The 22,869-nt window shown below is 25.8% G+C and overlaps 1 protein-coding gene across 1 annotated transcript; it reads left to right on the forward strand.

Annotated features, from left to right (window-relative positions):
* The first annotated feature begins 422 nt into the window (after positions 1–422).
* Positions 423–21,614, forward strand: LOC129611155 (probable cyclin-dependent serine/threonine-protein kinase DDB_G0292550). Its single transcript, XM_055524125.1, has 2 exons — positions 423–2,490; positions 17,463–21,614. The coding sequence occupies exons 1-2, from the start codon at positions 631–633 to the stop codon at positions 21,612–21,614; spliced, it is 6,012 nt and encodes a 2,003-aa protein (XP_055380100.1). The 5' UTR covers positions 423–630.
* Positions 21,615–22,869: the final 1,255 nt, after the last annotated feature.

Here is a 22,869-nt window from a genome sequence, read left to right on the forward strand (position 1 = left end):
TATTTCAAATCGAATGTTCAATAAAAAATATGATTATTTTGTAACTGAAATTAAAACTATAATATATAATTATAATTATAACAGTTATAAATCATATCAATTTCATCAAAAAACTTAACAACAATACAAATCATAAGTTACAATTCGTATATAATTATTAAAATTGTTATGACGAACAATATAAAAATAGCGGGTGTTTTTAAAAACAAAAAATCATATTGTAAAAGAAAGTTGTTATAATATTTTCTCTTCTAATTTATAATTACAAGATCATAAATTATAAGATTATCTGAAAAAATAAAAAACAAAAACCATTTTAACTGTGATTTTTTAATTAATTACTATTAGACATTTAAAATTATATAAAACTAATTACAAAAAAAAAATTATAAGAAATATCTCGACTTACTATATTTTATAGAACATAATCACATAGTAATTTTACTAAAATTGCTAATATTAAATATATGTAAATAATAATTCACTTATATAATTGTTATTACAAAATACTAAAAACAAATAAAAATATTACATTTATGACATTAAAAATTCAAAGATAACAAAAATTATCTACTGAAATGAAAAGAAATTTCAGAAAAAATTTGAAAAAACATCATAAGTTAAAAAGATATGGAACGACATCTATACCATCGACAGGAAACGATGTCGCCAGAGCAACATTTTTTAACAACAACAGCCATAAACAATGGTATAATTGTTGGTGGCGACAACAATCCTATTATATTATCAGCGATGACGAAGATAATAACGACGACAGCTACGACAGCGTCGACGGCAATGACTTCTCCAACAACAACAACAACAGCAACTCGAACATTATCATTGCCAATAACAAATTTATTATATCAAAACAACGATGTCGAAATAAATCATTCAAAAAATACAATAATAAAGAATACATCAAATACATCAATTCCAATAACTACTATTACAACAACAGCGCCAACATCAACAACAAATACATCAATAGAAACGACATCAGTTACTGTAACAAATTTAAATGCATCAATACCTGCATCAACAAAATGTATATCAGGAATATCAGATATAAATATAAGAAAATCTATAATAAATTCAAATACAAAATTACATCCACCTGACGTTGAAACTGCTTTATCATCAATGTTATGGACACCTTATGAACGTACACCGACCGATACAAGTTCCTCATCTGATGAAGACGAACAACAGCCACAACAACAAACACAATCGACATTTCATACAATATCAACACATGACTTGCAACACCAACAACAATTACAATCAAATCTTCATCAAAATCATCATCATCAACAACAACAGCAACAATTGCAACAGCATCAGACAACACTACAGCAACATCAAATGTTACGTAAGTCGAAAAGTTGTCATGATGCTATATTATTTTCTTCAACGTTAGGACAACCATTACAATATTTAAATTTCATTTATAATAATCAATGTTATAATAATTCTTCAACAACAATTGGATTATTATCAAATGAACAAGAACAACAATCACAATTATATACAATTAATGCAACTGCTACACAACAACAGCAACAACAACTAAATCAACCACAAAATTCAAAAAGTAATGCTTTGAATCACCATAATGTGCCTTCAATTTATAATAATCGAAATACTAATGTGAAATCAATAACTTTTGATTCAATACAACAACAGCAAAATAACTCTTCAAACATTTCTAATAATAGTAATAATAACAATAATTTCAATATTAATAACAGTAACAGTAACATACAAACAAATAATATTCAATCTATAACTGTAAATAATAATTCTAATAATATAAACAGTAATCGTTTTAGTTATCCTTGTTACGGTTATATTCCTAGTGTAGTACAACATCAACAATATCAACAGCAACAACAACAAAATAGAGAACCGCCACCATATGAATCACTATATCAAACAGATACAATTACAACAGCATTAGATAATAATCAACAACATTATTACAATAATGATTATAATCAACAACAACAAAATCATAATCAAATAACATATGCAGAAGACGAATTCCAACAACAACTTAATAACGAAAGTAATAGCTGTAATAATGAAGTTGATAATTCAAATGCAAATACAGGATTAACGGTATTATTTGGTACTAAAAGAAAACCAGTTGTTATAAGTAATTTAATACAACAAACTTTATCTGCTGCCAAGAATCGTAATAAAAATAATCGTAATAGACAGGAAGCACGAAATAATTATGAACAACAACAACAGCAAGAACAACAATTACACGAAAGAGTACAACAAAATAATTATTGTGATAATAGTAATAATAATAATAATAATGCATCAGTTTTACATATAGAAACGAGAGCAGTAACACCAACACCACTTACACCAGAAACAACAGCAGTAACGATGATAACAACACATGGAATATCAGAAACAGGAATGATGAGAGGGAAAATGCCTCATTCCATTACTGCTGACAGTTTTATTACGCATCAGGTAATTTTTTTTACTTTATTTCTTTTTGTTTTTTATTTATTATTTATTTCTCTTTTTGCTGTTCAGTAATTTCTTTGTTTGGCATACCTGTAAAAATGAATTAAGTTGCTCGTGTTTGTTTTTGTAATTTAAAAAATATTTTTTTTAACATATCTACATACACACATGGGTATGTATAAAATGCATATTTGAATATTATTGTTACTGTTTATTTTTACAATTAAAAAAACTTTTACATGAAAATGATGGTATTTCTGACGCATTACAAAAAAGGTTGAAAGGAATGACAAGCAAAATTGTCAGATTTTAGTTGATTAAAAATTTTCTGATGTTTGCCTGTAAATTTTTTCGTAATCAAGTTTTTCAAAATCATGTCAATATTATTTGAAATGAAAATTTTTTGTACCTTTTCTTCCCTATTCCTAGATATTTCGAAAATGTTATTTTCCGCTTCTCTATTAATTTCTTCAACACTTCTAAACATTTATTCAAGCTTCTTATCGAATTTATATATAATCAAGAATGGTACAGAAAATGTCTTCTTACCCAAAAAAGTACCAATGGCTCAACTAAATAAATTTAATTGGAGCTATATGCCTACGGGGGCGGCACCACGATTCCAAAACTTCTTAGAAGTATGTTATTTTGCAATTCATAAGCTTTTCGACTACGGTTTTATTCTAAAACATTTCGCTAATTGGGGTATAGTATCATTGTACTTGTGCTGGAATCTCGTTCTAATATGGCAAACGTTTCAAGTATTACGTGTTTTTTTTTTATATGAGTTTAAAACTCAATTATTAATTTATAAAAAAACAATAACTTAGAATATTCTTTAATATTTTAATTTATTGAGTATGTTGTCTGATTGATTTTTAATTATCTAATTAATCAATAAGAAAAAAAAATTGATAGGAAATTTTATAATATTTTAAAAATTAAAATTTTATTGAACGTAATTATTAGTTTCCGTTTAAAATATGTTGTTAACCATTTAAATTTATTTTTTGTTTGGAATTATAATAATTAAGTTATTAAAAAATTTTATTAGTACAAAATGTAAAACAAAAAAAATACGCCACCACATTTTATAAACTTTTTTGTTATTTTTTAAAATTGATAATTATGCTTTAGGAGAAAAATAATGTATAAGCCGAATTGAAAGTTTTATACGAAAACGTCTAGATAGGCACATATAGTCATATTTTTGTATTTGTAAGTAAACCAGATTTCGGAATAAAAATATGATTAGCTGTATTAAAATTTAACTTTAAGGCTGGTACTAAAATTCGAATTTGAATTTCATTTTATATTGCAAACAATTTTCATAAAATTTAAAAAAAAATCATTTGTACAAATTGCTGACTCTTCAATGTTTGCAGTCTTCTTCATCATGTATTACAATGACATAAAAATGAGTACTAAAATGATCTTAATACGCTTCATATTAATTGTTCTTAACTCAATTATGGTTTATGATAAAATATTGTGTAGGTATACTGAAATTTTCTTTTACAGCTGAAGTACTTCCTCGATTTCCCCAATTTTTAAGAAAATATATCAACAAATGAACAGCTGCTGAAATGAAAATGTTATTTGTTAACGAATGCGCCAAAGTTCGAAAATATTCCAAGAATCATTATTACGATGGTTTACAGAAAATATTCAAATTTTTTCTGATTTCGGCTCAAAAATTAATATAAAAAGATTATTTGAAAGCTACTTGTTATATCATATAGTAGCTCACATATTATAGCTCATGACTGCCATAAATTGATTTCCAATCAATTTTTGACAAAATATACAATTTTTATCTTGAACAGTAAGTATTTTTGATGTTCAATAATTTTTACAAAGAACTTTTTCAATTTATTCTAATAACATATTAATTACAATCTATATTACAGAAATAAAGTCGAAATCACACAAATAAACTGAAATAAGAACGTTTTAACATTATTAAAATTTATTTTTTTTGTATTCTAGAAAAAAAATTATTACCGATCATTAAGTCATTAATTTTATCTAAAAAAAAAACAAAAACACTACCGTCTGTTTTTAGGAATCTAATAATTCTACCAGGAAATGACAAATTGTAGGAAATTTCAGAAAAAAAAGCATTGTTTTTATCTTTCTATGTTTAAAAGACAATTTACCCAAAAATCAACCATCTGTTAAAATTTTTAACAATTACATAATAACAAAAACAGTATATTAAATATAAATTATGTATTCTAACATGTTAGTTTCAACTCATATGCTCACATGTTATATGAGCATGTCAGTTTAAGTGTAAAATTTTTTTTTTAATTTGAAATTTTAATGTTTTAATTTTCAATTTAATTTTTTTTTTAAATTAACTAAAGTTATATGCTCTAGCATAAATTATAGTAGATATTATAATATTACACACTAAAAATTTTAGCGAGTGAATTCCAACTAGACAAATTCTAGTGACGAAATTCACGTGAATTCAAGGAAAATTAATTAGCTTTCTTGCAATTTCAATTTTTTGAATTAGAAATCTAGTATTTTACAACTAGATGCTCTAGGAAATTTATTTTGCCATAGAATTCTGGTAAACAACAACTACTGTCTAGTATTATAGAAAAACAGGAAATAGAATAGAAGTAATTTTTACTTGAAAACTCTATAAATAAATAGATTCCATTAATGCATTTGAAGCATGTTAGACGTCTAGAAAAATTAAATAGAATAAAGAGAAAAATATTAGATTCCATTTACGTACAGAATAACTAGAAATCTAGGGAGTTTTGGACGAATCTGGGCGAAAAGAACGGAATCCGATTTTATAATTTCCAGTTTGCAATTTTGCAAAAATGCGAAATAGAATAGAAGCAATTTTTACTGGAAAACTGTGAAAATCAATAGATTCCATTAATGCATTTGAAGCATGTGAGATGTCTAGCAAAATTAAATAGAATAAAGAGAAAAATAATAGATTCCATTTACGTACAGAATAACTAGAAATCTAGGGAGTTTTGAACGAATCTGGGTGAAAAGAACGGAATCCAATTTTATAGTTTCCAGTTTGCAATTTTGCAAAAATGCGAAATAGAATAGAAGTAATTTTTACTGGAAAACTGTGAAAATCAATAGATTCCATTAATGCATTTGAAGCATGTCAGATGGCTAATAAAATTAATCAGAATAAAGAGAAAAATAATAGATTCCATTTACGTACAGAATAACTAGAAATCTAGGGAGTTTTGGACGAATCTGGGTGAAAAGAACGGAATCCGATTATATAATTTCCAGTTTGCAATTTTGCAAAAATGCGAAATAGAATAGAAGTAATTTTTACTGGAAAACTGTGAAAATCAATAGATTCCATTAATGCATTTGAAGCATGTGAGATGTCTAGCAAAATTAAATAGAATAAAGAGAAAAATAATAGATTCCATTCACGTACAGAATAACTAGGAATCTAGGGAGCTTTGAGGGAGAATCTGGGCTAAAAATACAGAATTTGGATTTACACTTTCGAGTTGACATGTTTTCAGAAACGGGGAATAGAATATACTAGTAATTTTTGCTAGAAAACTACAAAGATAAATAGATTCCACTAATGCTCTTAAAGCATGTGAAACGTCTAGCAAAATTAAATGGAATAAACAGAATAATAATAGACTCCATACACGGACAGGATAGCTTGACATCTAGAGAATTTTAGTCGAATCTGGAAGAAAAAGACGGAGTTCGGTTTCGTGCTTTCGATTTTTTAGCGGTTGTCCGGAGATCTAGTAAATTTAAAAGGAATCTAAACAAAACAAACCGAACTATATACTATATATTACCCATACAAAGAAACCATGCAGCATCGAAAAAAATAACACGTGGTTTTTTAAACTTTGCCTTGTAATTGACCCAATGAGCTAACTTTTAGCAAAAGTTATAAGCTCATTGGGTAAAATAAATTGTTTTGATAAAATTATAAATAGAATAATACACATTAATTAGAATTAAAATTTGATAGTACTTAGAAATATGCATGCAACTACAAAATTATTTTAAATTACATTGCAATTTCCTCTGTCCTTTTTTGATTTTTGTACGTCTTTTGGTTTTGTTTTCAATATTTTGTTAAAAATCGCGGCTTTGTACAAAAAAGATAACTTTGTCAAAAATTGCTACACATATGATTCAATTTTGCGTTTCGTAAAAACTGACATTTGTAAAAAAAATCTGTTATTACTATTGTGAAATAGCTATAGAACTATTTCTTAAACATAATAATTCATACTTTATTCATAATTAATACTTTCTTCGTTCAAATACATATTACTATAAATAGTAACTTAAAATGAACATCGAAACCCTTTTTGTCTTACTATGTTTTTTAAAGTCAAATAAAGGATTCAAACTAGTAAATGCGTCAAAATTTAGTAAAATAGAATTTAGTATAAAATCTATGACTTTTCTGAAAATTTAACAAGTCTTAACATTACATTTAAATTATTTCTTGCTTCATTACATTATTGTAAAAAAGTTTAAATATGAAGATTATAGTTTTAAGAAATTTTGAGAAGAATGTAATATTAAATCACAAAAACAGGCTAATAGATTGGGGGATTATTAGTCGAAGCTTCATAAGGACTGAGGACTTGTTATATTTTGAACACGATATGGACGTACATATGAACGTATATAAATACATAATATTTGTGATATTATAAATGATAACTATATAAGTCTAACTAAGAAAACTAAGAAAATATACTTATGTATATGAAAATTTGAAATTTTTGGCATTACTATTACAGCTACTTTTCATTTTAACTTTCCAAAACCAATGAAATGTGGTCACACTATTCTAATTATTCTATTTCTACATTTGTTTACGTATGGCTTTACGCTTTTTTAAAAGTGTGACCACGTGTACATTTTTTAAATTATAAATTTTACATGGAAAACTAAAAATTTCAACATTACAAAAGATTTAAATTTTCAAATTTGATTTATGTACATAAACTTTTAGTTAATAGTATGTGTATGTAATGCATTTTTATGTATATTTTACTTATGCATGTATACATAAAAATTTATACATTTTATATAAGTAATTCAAAAATTTAAACATAATATAATAAAAAATTTTTTTGAAATCTTATTATAATAATTAATTGAATATCAACTTCAGTGCATTTATACTTATTATTTATTCCCTCATACTTCGGTGCATTTATATTTGTACAAATTTAAAAATGTACAATATTTAGCTTTTAGCAAAGCTAAGTGAACAAGCACATTTGTTACCCACTAATTTAAATAAGATATTTTTGGCAATTTTTAAAAAGAAAAATGCTTAGAATATGTTTATTATTTTAGTTTTATGGTACATATTCCAGATATAAAAACATAAATTCATATAATAAAATAGTTGGGCCAGTAATTGTTAACTTAGATTTGCAAAAAAATATGCTATTAATATTTTAATAATAGATTAACAAATAATATACTATTATCGTGATATGGTCACACTTTGCGCAACATGTAACAGCATGTTGAAATATTTTTCACATAAACAATACGCGCATAAAATGTACATATACAATTCTACATTATTACAATAATTAGGTAGCCATGAAATCAAAATTCAACAAAATGTATAAAATTTGTACATATACATACATACATAGTTCTGTATATTGTATTTAAAATATTTGGTTTAAATTTTACAGTTATTTATGAACATGCTAAAAAACTATGAACAGAAAAGTAAAATTTTTTTGATTTTCTTTTCATTTTTTTTTTAAGTCCAGACGTATGTGTGTATACCAAATAAAAAAAGTTTGATGGTGAAAAGAATAACGCAATAAAGCGTCTAAAGAAGAACATTTGATTTTTTTCAAATCTTTTCCTTTTAAAATTTATAAATATACAAAGCTTCATATTTTTGTTAACATTTTTATGCCAAATGAGTTGCAAATTTTTCTTAACCATTTATTAAATCCCAGGTATTTTCATTAAGCAATGTTCAAAAGAATTTTCTTAAATATTTATTTTCAGAAAGGTTTCTCAATTTTACTAATTTGTTATTTAATATTTTCTTAAATCTAAAGAAATTTTCAATTTATTTTGCTTAATAATGTATATAATAATTCTTTGGATTTTATTTGTTGCATTGCTCCTTGCACCACCAAGTTTTTTTTGCGCCTTAATATTATTTAAACGTATACAGCATACTAATATTAGCATAAATATAAACTTAACATATACATACATGTATATTTAAACTACAAATCTAGTAATATTTTCTAAAAAATAGTAAATATCAATAGACTTCTTGTAAATTTTAATATTTTTTGGGAGGTTCTAGCATAATTAAATGAGAAATAGTAAAATACACATGATTTCAGTTAAAATTTCAGCAAAATCGGCGAGATTTTTAAAAAATATTGAATAACGTGGCAGTATTGAACGGAACTTCGAAGAGTGAACTTTAATTGTGAGTTTAGTTAGTTGCAGTTAATGTAAATCAAAAATTAGCAACAATAAAAATAACGCAAAAAAATTAAAAAATAGTGCAAACAAATTAAAACAAGTGCAAATAAATTATAAAACAATGTAAACAATTTCAAAAGAAATAAAGAAAATTGTTACAAAAATTAAAAAACATATTTTAGAGGTATGTTCATATACATATGTATATATGTACATCAAAGCATATATAAATACATACATACGAGTATATTCATGCTGTTTACCCGCATAAAGCATAAATATTTTATTTTTTGTAATTTTAAGGTTTGTAATTCTCAAAATATGGACGTTGGGGCTTCTTTTGTCTATTTGGTGGAAAAAAGTATTAATAAGGATGTTGCAGAAATTTTGAGAAGTAAGCAAAATATTATTTTTAAAAAATATTAATTATTTTTTATTTTAACTGTAATTTTTCCGCGTCATTTTACGTACGCCCTAATCGACGTTTATATGTATGCGTGTAATTTTTTTTTTTATTTTAAATTTAGATTGCAAAACTGAAAACATTGATTCCTCCAGAACAAAACTTCAATCGTATAAAATATTTAATGAACGAGACATTTTAAAATCGTAGATTTGAAGTTGGATATTTAAACATATTGGATACTTACCTAACATTTCTTTCCTACAAGGGCACAATTGTAAAAATCGCAAACTAATTTATGAGTGCTTTTTAAAAGTTGCTTTTAATTTCTAGATTGAAAATGGATTGGAGCTCTTAAAAGGTAAAAGATTTAACATTCAAGTATTGGAAAACCTTAACTTAGAACCATTTTATAGGAAGGAAACAGAATTTCTCCAATATGGTGAGTTTCGATATAAATTTAGCTAAAAAACTCAATTAACTTATTATTTTTCAATTTTTTAGAAAACTTAAGAAAAATATTTATACTTTTGAAAATGCTGCCAAGAAGAAATTTGAAAAAAAGCTAATGCTTTGATTGCGAGTAATTTAGATGATTGGGAAAAACTTGTTGCAGAGGAAGATTTAATATCCCTCGTTTTAGAAATTTATGTGAGATATAAGAACTGCTTTGTCCTTTTTTAGATTTTTTTTTTTAATTTAAGTAATATATTTGTTTACAGATTAATGCTAATATAGAAAATGTTTTAGATAACGAGAATAAGCAACCGTATCTCATTTACAGCTGTACTGAAAAATTTTCACGCCTGACTGAAAACATTTATTTTGTAATTGACGGAAAAATTATGGAGTGCGCAAACGATTTTCTTACAGTAAACATTATCTTTTTCTTGTAATTTAAAATTTGATAAAAAAATTTTGAAGTTGTTAAATTTTTTCGAAGTTTATATATACAAAATGAAAAATGTAAAATGGTACTGTTTCGGTGTTATATTAAAAAATTATCAATTAATGTTATTTAGTGTTTGGTTATATTATAAAATTTTTATAATTTTATGTATGTAAATGTTGCAAAATGATATAGATAACAAATCATCTAAATACACATTATAATAATGTTATTATATTAAGTGTAAAGAAATGAACCATTTTTTATACATATTCATATATTATTTTTATGAAGTAGGAATGTTAATTATTTATTATTTCTTTTCTTTTTTGAAAAATATTATACCTGATTATGTATGTAGATAAATATGAATACTAATACTAAAAATGTATTATGACCAAATAATTATATATTTTTTATTATTGGTTAAATTTAGAAGTGCTGTAGCACGTTTCATATTCTTTTTCTATAAATAATCCTACTAAATAAAACAGTTTGTTTATGAAAGGATATACACGTATGCGTAGTATTGATTTCTAATTTTTTGAATTAACTTAAGTGTGCAACATGTAATACTGATATCACAACTTCAAAATTAAAAAAATGTATTTAAAAAAATATATTGCTATGTTATATTTAAATGAAAAAACGTAAGAACATTATCATAAAATATTATGTCAAACGCTATAAAAGTTAAAAATAAAAACCATAATTTGTTATGTAAGACACAAAAATTGTTATTTTTCTATAAAATGTCATTTATATTGCTAGAAATTTTTTGTGCTGAGTTTCCTAAAATAACTTTAAAAATTTGTTATGAAATTAGAAATATTACAACTACAAAAGTTTTAACATTAGAATTTTCGAAAATTTTGGTTTAGCCAAACCATAGTTAGGTAGGATATAAATCTGCTTAATATATCTATCCAATGCCATAGGATAGATGTATTTCACAGATTTTCTATAATTATCCTATAGAAATTAACCATCTTTTTTAATTAGAAAACTGTTCCTAATTACTAGAAACAGGTTATTTAAAAAACTGGAAATCCAAAGTTTCTCTTCAGGAAATCTATTTGAAAAAACTAGAACTATGATGAAAAATTAAATAGTTGTCTAGTTTTATTCAATAGTAATATATTGACATTTACTGGAAAGTGATTACTATTGTTATGGAAATTCTAGTCTTTATTATGGAAAATCTAGTTAAACTGCCAAGAATACCGTAAGAAATCTAAAAGATTTCCTTGCTTATTTCACTAGGCATTTTCTTAATTTCTCTAGTAATCCTCTTATTTTCACTAGAAGGTAGTCTCTCAAATTGTTGGGAATTCTAGCATTTATCATTGGAAGTCAGGTAAAACAAGCAAGTGGTTCTAGAAAAAATTAATGTGCTTTCTAGTTTTTTTTATCACTGTAACTCTGTGTGTTTTCACTCGAAATCAGGTAACTCTCATAATGGAAATTCTGGTAATTTTTCACAGGGAATCTAATTAAGTTATCTAGAATACCGCAAAAAAATTGAACCGATTTTCCAGCGTTTTTTATCAATATACTGTTTTTTTCACTAGAAACTGGTTACTTAAAATACTGTTAATTCTAGTGTGCTTCATTGAAAATGCAGTTAAGTTATATGAAATACTAGTGAAAATAAAGAGATTTTCTACTAGAAATAGTTTTCGGATTCTTATTAAACGGAGTTGTCCAGATAACTAGAACTCTAGCTTTTTCAATGGCAATTCTAATTAAACCTACTAGAATATCAGTGAAATATTAAACTAGACAATCTATTGATTTTTTTTTCACTAGAAAAATCTAGGAGCGCAACTCTAGTTGTATTTTACTTGAATCTAGTTGAAAAAAATTTAGTGTGTATACTTGAATGTTAATATCAAATAATAGGGTGTCTGAGACTCAATGGAGCTCCCGAAACAAAGTGTCTGAGAATAACTTCAGATAAACAAAAACCACCAAGTGATATTTTGCCTAAAAGGCCTCAAAGGATATAGGGCCTCAAATTTGGAATTTCTGAAAACCGTTTAATTTTCATATTTTTACTGATAACTCGGAAAATATGACAGCTAATAAAGTTATGTTTTTCTAACAGTATATTAGTGGTTTCAGACTTTTTAGTTTGCGAGATATTTAAATGCGAAAGCAAAATGTTTTTACCATTAATAACATTTAATGCCACATTGGTTTTTGTTCGTCTGAAGTAATTCTATCACTTTGCATACGGAACTCTATTAAGTCTCGAACACCGTATATGTATAATACAACAGCTCGTATATAAATTATGTACGACCATATATACTGAGACGTAACTTCATACCATAATTTTAAGGCTTCTAGTTCAAGCTGTACCTAAATGCACGTTGTAAGAATCAAATTATTTGAATCGCCATAGGTTTTGGGGACGCTCAAGTCATGTGCTCTTGGATGACGGAAAAGAATTAACAACAATTTTGCAATTAAACTTTTTTTCCGCCTATAAAGACTTGTACTGTACCTATAAACTAAGCGGAAAATCAAACTTTCTTTTATAACTTTTTTTTGAGATTATATTTAGATATATTACAGATCTTGGGTAAACATTTAAAATGATTTGTATTTAATTTACTGATATACCTACATGATGTATGTACATATGTAAGTATATTTTTGTGTGTTTGCCCTTATTTCTATGCTCCATTGTTCACCTACATTTGCATGCACTTAAAACTGGAAACTCAAAAGGGAACATTACCAGTGAATCATTATTGCATCAATTGAAAATTAATTAAAATTAATGAAAATTGCCCCTACAAAATTAACAGCATTCGATTTGGAAATAACCTTCCATTAATTTGAAGAGGTGATGACTGGTCGCAAGATACTGTCATATTTTAAAAAAAAGATAACTTCAATGATATCTTTACCATTTGAAAACTATTATTTAAAAGATGTCGCTATAACAGAATAATGAATCTATTATGAAAAATACTGAAATAGAAGTCTAAACAAACTGCAAAATATAATCTAACAATCTGCATCCATTTTAGCTTCAAAAAATAAAATTTACACTTACAGTTACCTAGTACAAATAGTGGAAATTCTATAATATTATGTAACGTTAGCAATTAAGTTTGGTAGATTATATTAAATGATAAATCTAAATTCCTATACTCCTGTTATGTAATAATTAAATATTTTTTAACCATCATGGTTCAATTTATAAGATGTTTATAAAATATTTATTATCAGTTTGTTTTTATGTTTCTTTATGAATTATTCTACTTTGATTTTAACCTCGCATGATGGTTATTTTTTTCAAGCATGAAAATCGCTCAGAAAATTTATGATGTGCAACGATTGCGCAACCTGCCACTTTCATCATACATTCATACATAATGTACATACATACATATATGTATGTATAGGTATATAAACTGTGTACGTACATAATATACTTAGTTATTTAACAATTCATATATATTATTCATGTTTAAAATTAAAATTTAAACAGAGTAATTGTTTATATTATGCACTAATATTGTTTAATATCATCGTACTCGGCTGCAATAACAATAATAATAATAATAATAATAATAATTGAACACAAAGCATCTTCAATGTAAGCCTCAAGTACAATTTAATAAAAAATGAAAATGAGTAAACATAAGAACACAATTTTATATTATAATAACAATAATTTGTAATTATATTTAAAATTCCAACATTCCTTATATAATTTTATTTCCCTGATATAAATAAAAAATTAATGCGAGCAAACAGCCGTATAGAAAGGGAAAGAGTGTTAGAGAGAGAAAGATGGAGAAAACAAGAAAAAAAAACTATAACTTAAATTTTTTTATTTTTTAACTTGCGGCGTTTTTGTTTTTCTTTATTTTTCAGTCACAAAGCAATGCATGTGAATCGAAAAGGTAATTATGTTTAAGTAGATAAAGTACTGTTATAATTTCTATGTAATAAAAAATTTTAAGTTAAATTTTCTCATCCAATATAATTTATAATTTTCATATGTAACGTAACTACACTTTTTATAGTTCAGCCATTTTTAATTCAGTGTTACCATCTCAATTTTATGAAATGATAGTAAAAAAAAATAATAGTAATAAAATCTACTGTAAGACAAAATCTAGTAGATTATAATAATCAATGTTAGTTGTTAAGATTTCGTGACTTAATATCTTAACCCTGAATTAAGCGCATCGGGTCAGAATAATTTCGATTTGAAAAAGACATAAGAAGAAGGTTTGAAACATGCCTTCATACCATCTTTTTCTTCAAATTTTTGTAAATTTGAATTATCTTCAAAATTTCGGTATTTTGCTATGTTTATTTAATGTTGTTTTACTTTTAATTTTGAACAGTTTTCTATTAATGTACTACGGAAATCCTTTTTTATTATTACAAATATATGACGAATAACCAGCAATCATATAATATGGAAATTTCACTAAACACACTGAAATTATAAATTATATACAACAGAACCTAATATGCATATTAATGAAAATAAACAAGATTTAATTATAGTATAATATAATGAAGTTAGAACAAATGTACAAAATCGACAACACTGTCCTTGATGTTTATTATAATTATATTGTTATATTGCCCCTGTATTCAAATTTTGAATGAACAAAACTTACCTTATAACAAATTCTGGATGCGGACATTGACCATATTATATTATATACATACATTATTTTTATAATAACCAGCACGTGTCATTTACCAAATATTATACGTATAACACATAAAATGTACAGGTATATAACATACGTATACAAACATATTTATATTATCGTAGGTGATGTTAAAAATTATCGTACCAATAATTTTTCCTCTTCTATTATTTTAACTGAGAATTTTTTTTTGTTTTTGTTTAAAACTAAGGTACTACGGTTAAAATTAACAATAATAAATAAAGGTACACACATTTGTGTGTAAGACAAAGGGAAAGAATTTTAACTGACAAGGGTAATTAAAATTAAAGATAAGAGTAAGTGTTCAATGTACGGTGGATTCAAAATAAGAAAAGGTCATTAATTGATGGTCTTATTTTTAATGTTATATATACTAAGTAATAATCATTGTAATTTATTTTAATTTGTACGTTGAAAAATATGATAATTTTTAAAATAGTAACTACAACGTATACATTATATCTATGTAAAATGCAGGTATAATATTATAAAAGATAAAATGTTTGAAAAGGTTATGATTTTGATTAGGTAAGAGGCCATGCGTAATAAGTTTGAAGTTTCATTGTCCAATTTAGAATAAAAAAAATGCACAATATAACAGTTTTTAAGGCGATTTAGAGAACGCTATACTTAATGTTATGTTTATTAGGCAACTTTCTCATAAAGCAGCAATAGTTTACCAAATAACAAAGAATCGTTATCTAAAAGTTGTACTTAATAAAGATCACAAATTAAAATCTACTTTTTTGTTAATACTCCTTTACAAGAACCACATTATGGACCTTAAGAAGGAGTTTATAAGAATCACATTATAGCCCTTAAAAATTTTACAATAGAATTATGATTAATGATTGATTTTAAGCTCCATGGTCAATCACAAAATCGTAAAATTTCAATTCAATTTAGAATCTTATTATAAGTATCACAAACTTTAAACCTTACAGTTTATTTGTTCTAAATATATTTTCCTGTCAAATACATACACATGTGTCTGAATTAAGTGAAATACGTTTAAATTTAAATTCAATTACCTTTTCCCATGCTCCTATTATTGCAATGCCATTATAGCAAGTGTTATACCTACTCTATACTTATGTACATAACAACATTATTTGCTTAAATATGTAAAGTTAAATTTTATAGTTAAGAATATACAGAATTGGTTTACTAACACATTACCTTACATTTCACGTTATGAAATTGAAAAATAGTAATTATGTGCACTGTTTTGTACATTATAATGAGAAAAAATTGTATAACAAATCAATTGCATAACAAAGTACACCATATACGATTTTTTCGCTTTAATTATCTACATATATTTAAAAAGCGTATTTTTTTTTTTGAATTGAATTGAATTAATGAAATTCAATTTTTCTTTCTTCATTTATGTTCAAATATTTACCAACATAACATATAAAACAGTAACATAATTATAAAAAAGCCCGTATTCATAATCAGTTTAATTGCTATCATTACCGCGTTAAAATAAATATATTTTTGCGCAAATTATTCATAAAAAGCAAAATGAAATGTAAAATAGTGCAATGAAACAACAAACCAAAGAAAAAGAAAAAATAATTCATGAATTTCATAGATCTTCTTTTCATAGTGCATAATATTTGCTTATAAATTACGCAAAAAAGCGAAAATGGAAATATGAGTTTCAAAACCGCTTGAAATATTAAAAAAATTAAAACGCAATCTTAAAATGTAATACATATGTAATAAGAAAAGAATAGGTAAAATTTTTCATTTTGCTAAAATTGGAAAACTGTTACGATAATCGAAATGTAATTATTCAAATCGTATTATAAAATTTTAAAAGGTCATATAAAGTATTATAAATTTAAAAAGGTAATATGCGCGATAAAAATAATAAAAAAATATTTAATCTAGTTAAATCATCCCTGATTAAAGAGAGGATGTGCAATCAGAATTTCGTCCTTCTACTTTATGCTTCAGCTACATAAATTTAATCGGCAATAAAGCTCCTAATCCAAATGAGTTAATTATTAGTAGTTTATGTTCTTAGGCATTAGTCCTGAGTCCCATTTAAACTGAATTTTTTAAATTTCAATTTCGAATCCGACGGTCGGAACCTTTGCAGACAAATTAAAATAAAAAAATATCTTGAAAGGCTCCTGTTCCCAACTATTGTTTAATTGAAACTGGTTTTGGTAATTTTGAAGAATAGTACTGAGCACTCTTAATTTAAAAACAATAAAATGTTTCAAATAAATTGGCACTCGCTAAATTTTTTAATTTAAACCGTTTAAGAATTTAATAGTTAATACGTACTGAAAATTTAAATTTCTAAACATAGCATTCGTCAAATTCTTCAATACAATTGAATACTTAAATTTTACTTGAACTAGAAGCGAAAGTTTTTACTTTATTTTAAATTTAAATATTAAATGTGAATATTAGTAAATTACTCACTCTGTATTTATATACATATATAAATATGATATTTAATAAATCTTTTCTTTTAATTTTTTAGATAAAAAACAAGCATGAAGAACAACAAAAATACTCACTGCCAATAATCCTACAATCAAACAATATTCACTTTAATAATAGCCCACAAAAACAAATAAATTTCTCAAAGAGTAATTTTTTAACAAATAATAATAGTCATAATGATAACGATTCTATGTTAGAAACTAAAATACCAATTACAAATGTAAACACAACATCATTGTCAAAAACTTTTACGAGACATGCCAATTCAAACGTTTCTCCAACTAATAATATCAAAGAAATAGCATCGTCAAGTCATCAAACCGAAAATGAAATAAATATGAATGGAAAGTACAATAATTTTTCTATATCTGAAACTAATAATTATGAGAATGACAGTGATAATGATGATCAAAATGATTACTTAGCTATTAAAGAAAATTTCGTTTACGAAAATATCAAAGGAATAAAAGAAAAATCTACGCAGTTCCATAAAACTAATGTAAATACTTTAAGAAATTATAATAGTGATATTACAGTTCAACTAATAAATACTAACCATAACGAAAATATAAATAATAACAAATGTAATGTGAATAAAATTCAAAATCAAAGCAGAAATGATCCTAATCTTCAAGTTTCTCAGCATCAATCTAAACAACAGCAAAAAGAGCTTCAGTACCAGTTAAACAACTTTAATATAGCTAACGACAGCTACAAAATTTTTTCAGGTGATTCCGAAGTATCAGAAGAAGAAAAAACCAATATTTATGCAAAAACGAAAACTAAACATAACAATGATGAGTCACAGCTACAGAGAGAATGCCTTGAAAAGCAACAACTTCAAAATATATACGAAAATTACAATAAACTTTTACAACAAAAAGATATTACTATAGAAAATCAAAACACATTAGCAACAATAAAATTAAATCACAATAAACATGTTTTAACAAGCACCATTTCCGACAAGATCGCTAAAAACAATGATAGTAGAAATGAACAAAAAACGAACCACAATGAAAAAGAGAGCTTGCTGCAATGTAAACTACAAAAAGAAAAACCTCAAAATAGTAATAACAAAAATGAAGAAACAAAACCAGAAAAAAGAAAGGTCAGTAAACCTATTTGCAGTCAGAGCAACAACATGAAATCGAATGGTAATGATCGGAATGATTTTAGTTATACAAATGAGAGTTTAAAAACCACAATTATAAGTTCTGCTACGAGTAAAACAAAAGCAAGAGAAATAATATTGTCGCCAGAGCAATATTTTGAATCAGTTGAAAGGAGAACCTTAAATAAAAATAGGGGAAATTCAGCAACAAATGTTGCCACCTCTACACTTGCAACACCACAAATGTATGATTATAATTGTAGTACAATTTTTGTTGAACGCGCATCTCAAACTGATTTAACGGTTAGTACGAGGAGAGATTTTAAAACGGACGGTCCTAAGAACGTTGAATTAACGCGTGTTTCATCAAATTTACAACAACAATTGGAACTAATAAATGAATTTGATACGGTAAAACGTAATCGTGGTAATAATATATTATCAATAGAAACGGTACGTGATTTATCGTCGTCGTTAAAAATTTTGTTTAATCAGTCTCAGCAAATTAAACGGTTTTTCGGTAAAAACAAAAATCGGTTACTACAATCGACTGAAACATCTATTGGTGCTTATAATACTCATCATAATGATAATTGTGATTCAACATTAAATAGAAATTATTATGATAATTATTCTTCATCACAAAATTCCAGTTTAGCACATAACAGTAATATTAAAAATATTAATAACGATAGTGGTTTTAATAATTCCGTAATTTCATCAATTCCTTATTTACGATCGATTGAATTTCAATTTGGTGAAAGTAATATTCGAAACTCGTTCCAATTTAATACTAACTGCAACACTAATAGTGGTAACAGCAGCAGTAGTAGTAGTAGTAATAGTGGTAGTAGTGGCAATAGTTACAACAATAATATTATAAATCAAAATTTATTTATAAAAAATTATGAAAGTGATGATAGTGATGATGATGAAGAATGTGATTTTAATGATAATAAAAGAAATAATTTAAATAAAAGTTGTGTTAGATTTAATGACGAACAAAATTCTTTTACAAAAACCTCTCGAGTGTTGTTGGATCAAACAACAATGCGTTTAAACATACCAGCTTCGAATCCTTTGATAACAACATCTTCCGATTCTGGTTTCGATAATAGTAATCATAATTTAACAGCAGGAATTATTAATGGATTTAATACTCAAACTTCAATTGGAATTAATAATTTAAGTAGTAGTAATTTACTATCAACAACAAATGAACTAAATCGTAATACAATAGAACCCCAAATTGATAACGTTGGTGTTTCATCATCAACCACATTAGGTCTACAAGTTAATCAACAGCCAATATCGCAAGGAATTAATAATTTTAACAATAATATTAACAATAGTAACTGCACTACTACAAATCTATTTTTACCAAATATTAGTAATAACTCAACAAAAATAGCGCCAACACTGATTAATAATGGTGCCATATATTCATCTAATACAACAACACCATCATCAACTCAACTTTCAACAGTAGCTTCAACAGAACCGAGTTTAACAATTCAAGTCAATCAAGTAGCTGGAATTAATACCATTCTTCAAACAAACGTAAGAGAACCTCCTCAAATTTTTGGAGCTTCTAATAACCAAATTTTATCTAATTTTAATAATTTGCCGATAAAAAAACTACCGTTACCAAGTGACAATATTATAAAAAATAATTGCAGTTTAACCACAATAATTAATTCTGGAACAACAATTTCACAAAATGTAGCTACTGGTTCAAATATAACAAGCATTCCATCTAATAGTGGGATTTCTGTTGTTAATTGTTATAGTAATAATAGTAGTTCAGTGCCTAATTCAATTTCAAATATTAATTCTGTAAATAATTTAAATAATAAAAATATTAGTAATAGTTCATGTCAAATCAATAGTATTTGTGCTATTTCTGGTAGTGATAATAATAATTATATTGGAAGTGGTATAAATAGTTATAATAATAATACTAATAATAGTAGCAATAATCAGTTATCAAAAAATAGTGATGTTAATATTGTTCAAAATCATAATGTCTTAAGTAAAAATTTAAACACAGCTACAGCTTCGACATCAACAAATATTGATAATGTAAATAATGTGATTGCAAAATCTTCGTCAACATCAAGTCATAATAGTAATAATAATGATAATTTAAATGATTTGAATAAAAATAGTATAATAAATATAAGCCATAATGCAATAAAAAATTTAAATAATGATATTAATAATAAAAGTGAAACCAAAATTGGTGTTCTTAATAATTCTAATATTAATGATGATAAAATAAATGCAAACGAACAAAATGGATCATTTTTGTCAACGAATACTACAACAACAACCGCACATAATATAATTCAAGATCAACAACATCGTCCTGTACAACGTACATTCACATCAACCGAATGTCAAACTGATGACATTCCACTTGATAATATTATATCAGCAGCAGCTGCCTCGACAAATACAAATACGACACAAGCAGTAACGACACCATCTAGGAAAAAAAGTTCAGGAAATCGGAATATTAATGCTACGTCACAAATACAAACACCAATTTTTAATAATATTGGTGTAAATAACGGTATTGGTATTAATCCTAACCAAACAGATGCCTTAATTGCACGTGAACAACGTCGACGTGAAAGACGTGAACGTCGTCGTAATAATCATATGCATCATCCGCCACCGCATATGTTACAACCACCACCAAATCATCCGCCGCCCCATCCGCCTCCTATGCATTATGGACCGCCGGGCGGTGGTGTTCCCGGTGGTATTGGTCCGCCTGGTAATCCAAATTTAATAAGACCTATGTTACCTGATATATTACATAGTCATTTTCCACCACCTTATGGTGCTTTATCAATTCCTCCACCGCCACATCATCCAACATCACCACCACCACCTCCACCTGGGCCTATTATGCCACCACAACCGCCACCACATTTCAATCCTGGTGGTCCACCTCCACCGCAATCAATGATCACTACACCAATAATATCGGCGGTTCCAATGGCAGCTGCTTCAACTGTTGTTAACGATGGAAGATTTACTATTCCATTGCCCGTTATTAGAAGGTAAGTCAAGAAATTTTATTTTTCAATTTTTTTTTTAATTTGTTTAATAGTTTGAAATCAGCCCTTTGAATAATTTACAAGATCTAGCCATTCTCATACGTTCTAAAAATTTAGTTGTTTATATGTTCTGTGATAACATATGTGTACTTGATATACATAAAAACTTTATTTTTCTATAATTTAATGCGTGTTAAAATATAATAAACCGTAATAACATTTTTATCTATTTTTTTTTGAAAATTAATTCGAATCAATAAACACCACACTTGCCTACTTGTTCAATACTTGTTGCGTAACATAAATCTAAAATTAGAAACGCACGAAATCCTCTTCAGACATTTTAGGCAACATAGAATATATCAATAAACTTGCATAAATTTTTCCTTTTTTGAATCGATAAAATGGTTTCCTTGTTTTATGTAAAAAGCATATTATTATGTAAAACACATGTAGTCACAACATAATTTGAATAACAATTTGTATAAGTATTAGTTTATATTTACAAATCTGTATGAATTCTTAAAAACAAATAAAAACACGTAAATACTAAAGAGTAATCAGGTTACTTTATTCGATATAAGTGACAATAATGTTAACAATTGTAACCGGAACTTTGGATTTATTTAAGTAATTTTCTCCAATTTTAAATTTTCATTTTTCGTAATAGTCATTAATGTCAAAAATATGTAATACATTGGGGTACTCGTAAATTGCTGATAAAACAACAATAGAATATGTCTGACCGTTTATGAAAATTGGGATATGTATGTGAACGTGTAGCTATATATTATTGAATAGGACCAATATATTATGGATTAATTCTCAATCATAATTTTCAAGCATAATTTATTTAATCTTCTTAATTAGATTATTCAGATTAAAACTATTTTTACCTATTTGATTTAATGTGTGAAAAAATTTGGTATGTACTCGTAGTTCTACTAGTTTGCTCTCTTATTCAATAGAAGAACAATTGAACGTTATACATATATGAAAATAATGTTAAAAATCTTTGATATTTCGAACACTTTTTGAGTTTTAACAAATGTTAAAACTCAAAAAGACTCTTACATTTTACATAACTCATAATAATTAATTAATAAGTAATGATTATGGAGTTAAGTACATAATAATTAATATTTTTACGTAATTAAGTAGATGTATGTATAATACTTAATTGTTTAAATAACATTTCATATCATGAGAAGGTAGTGTGTTAGAGAAGAAAGAACAAATCATGTTATTCTTTTTCAAATATC

This window comes from Condylostylus longicornis, unplaced genomic scaffold, assembly GCF_029603195.1.
Source record: "Condylostylus longicornis isolate FDR11 unplaced genomic scaffold, ASM2960319v2 ptg000048l, whole genome shotgun sequence".
NCBI lineage: Eukaryota > Metazoa > Arthropoda > Insecta > Diptera > Dolichopodidae > Condylostylus > Condylostylus longicornis.

Coding starts and splice junctions, on each gene's coding strand:
- LOC129611155 (XM_055524125.1), top strand. CDS start 631: ATGGAACGACATCTATACCATCGACAGGAAACGATGTCGCCAGAGCAA. Junction 2,491..17,462: donor ACAGTTTTATTACGCATCAG/GTAATTTTTTTT, acceptor TTAATTTTTTAG/ATAAAAAACAAGCATGAAGA.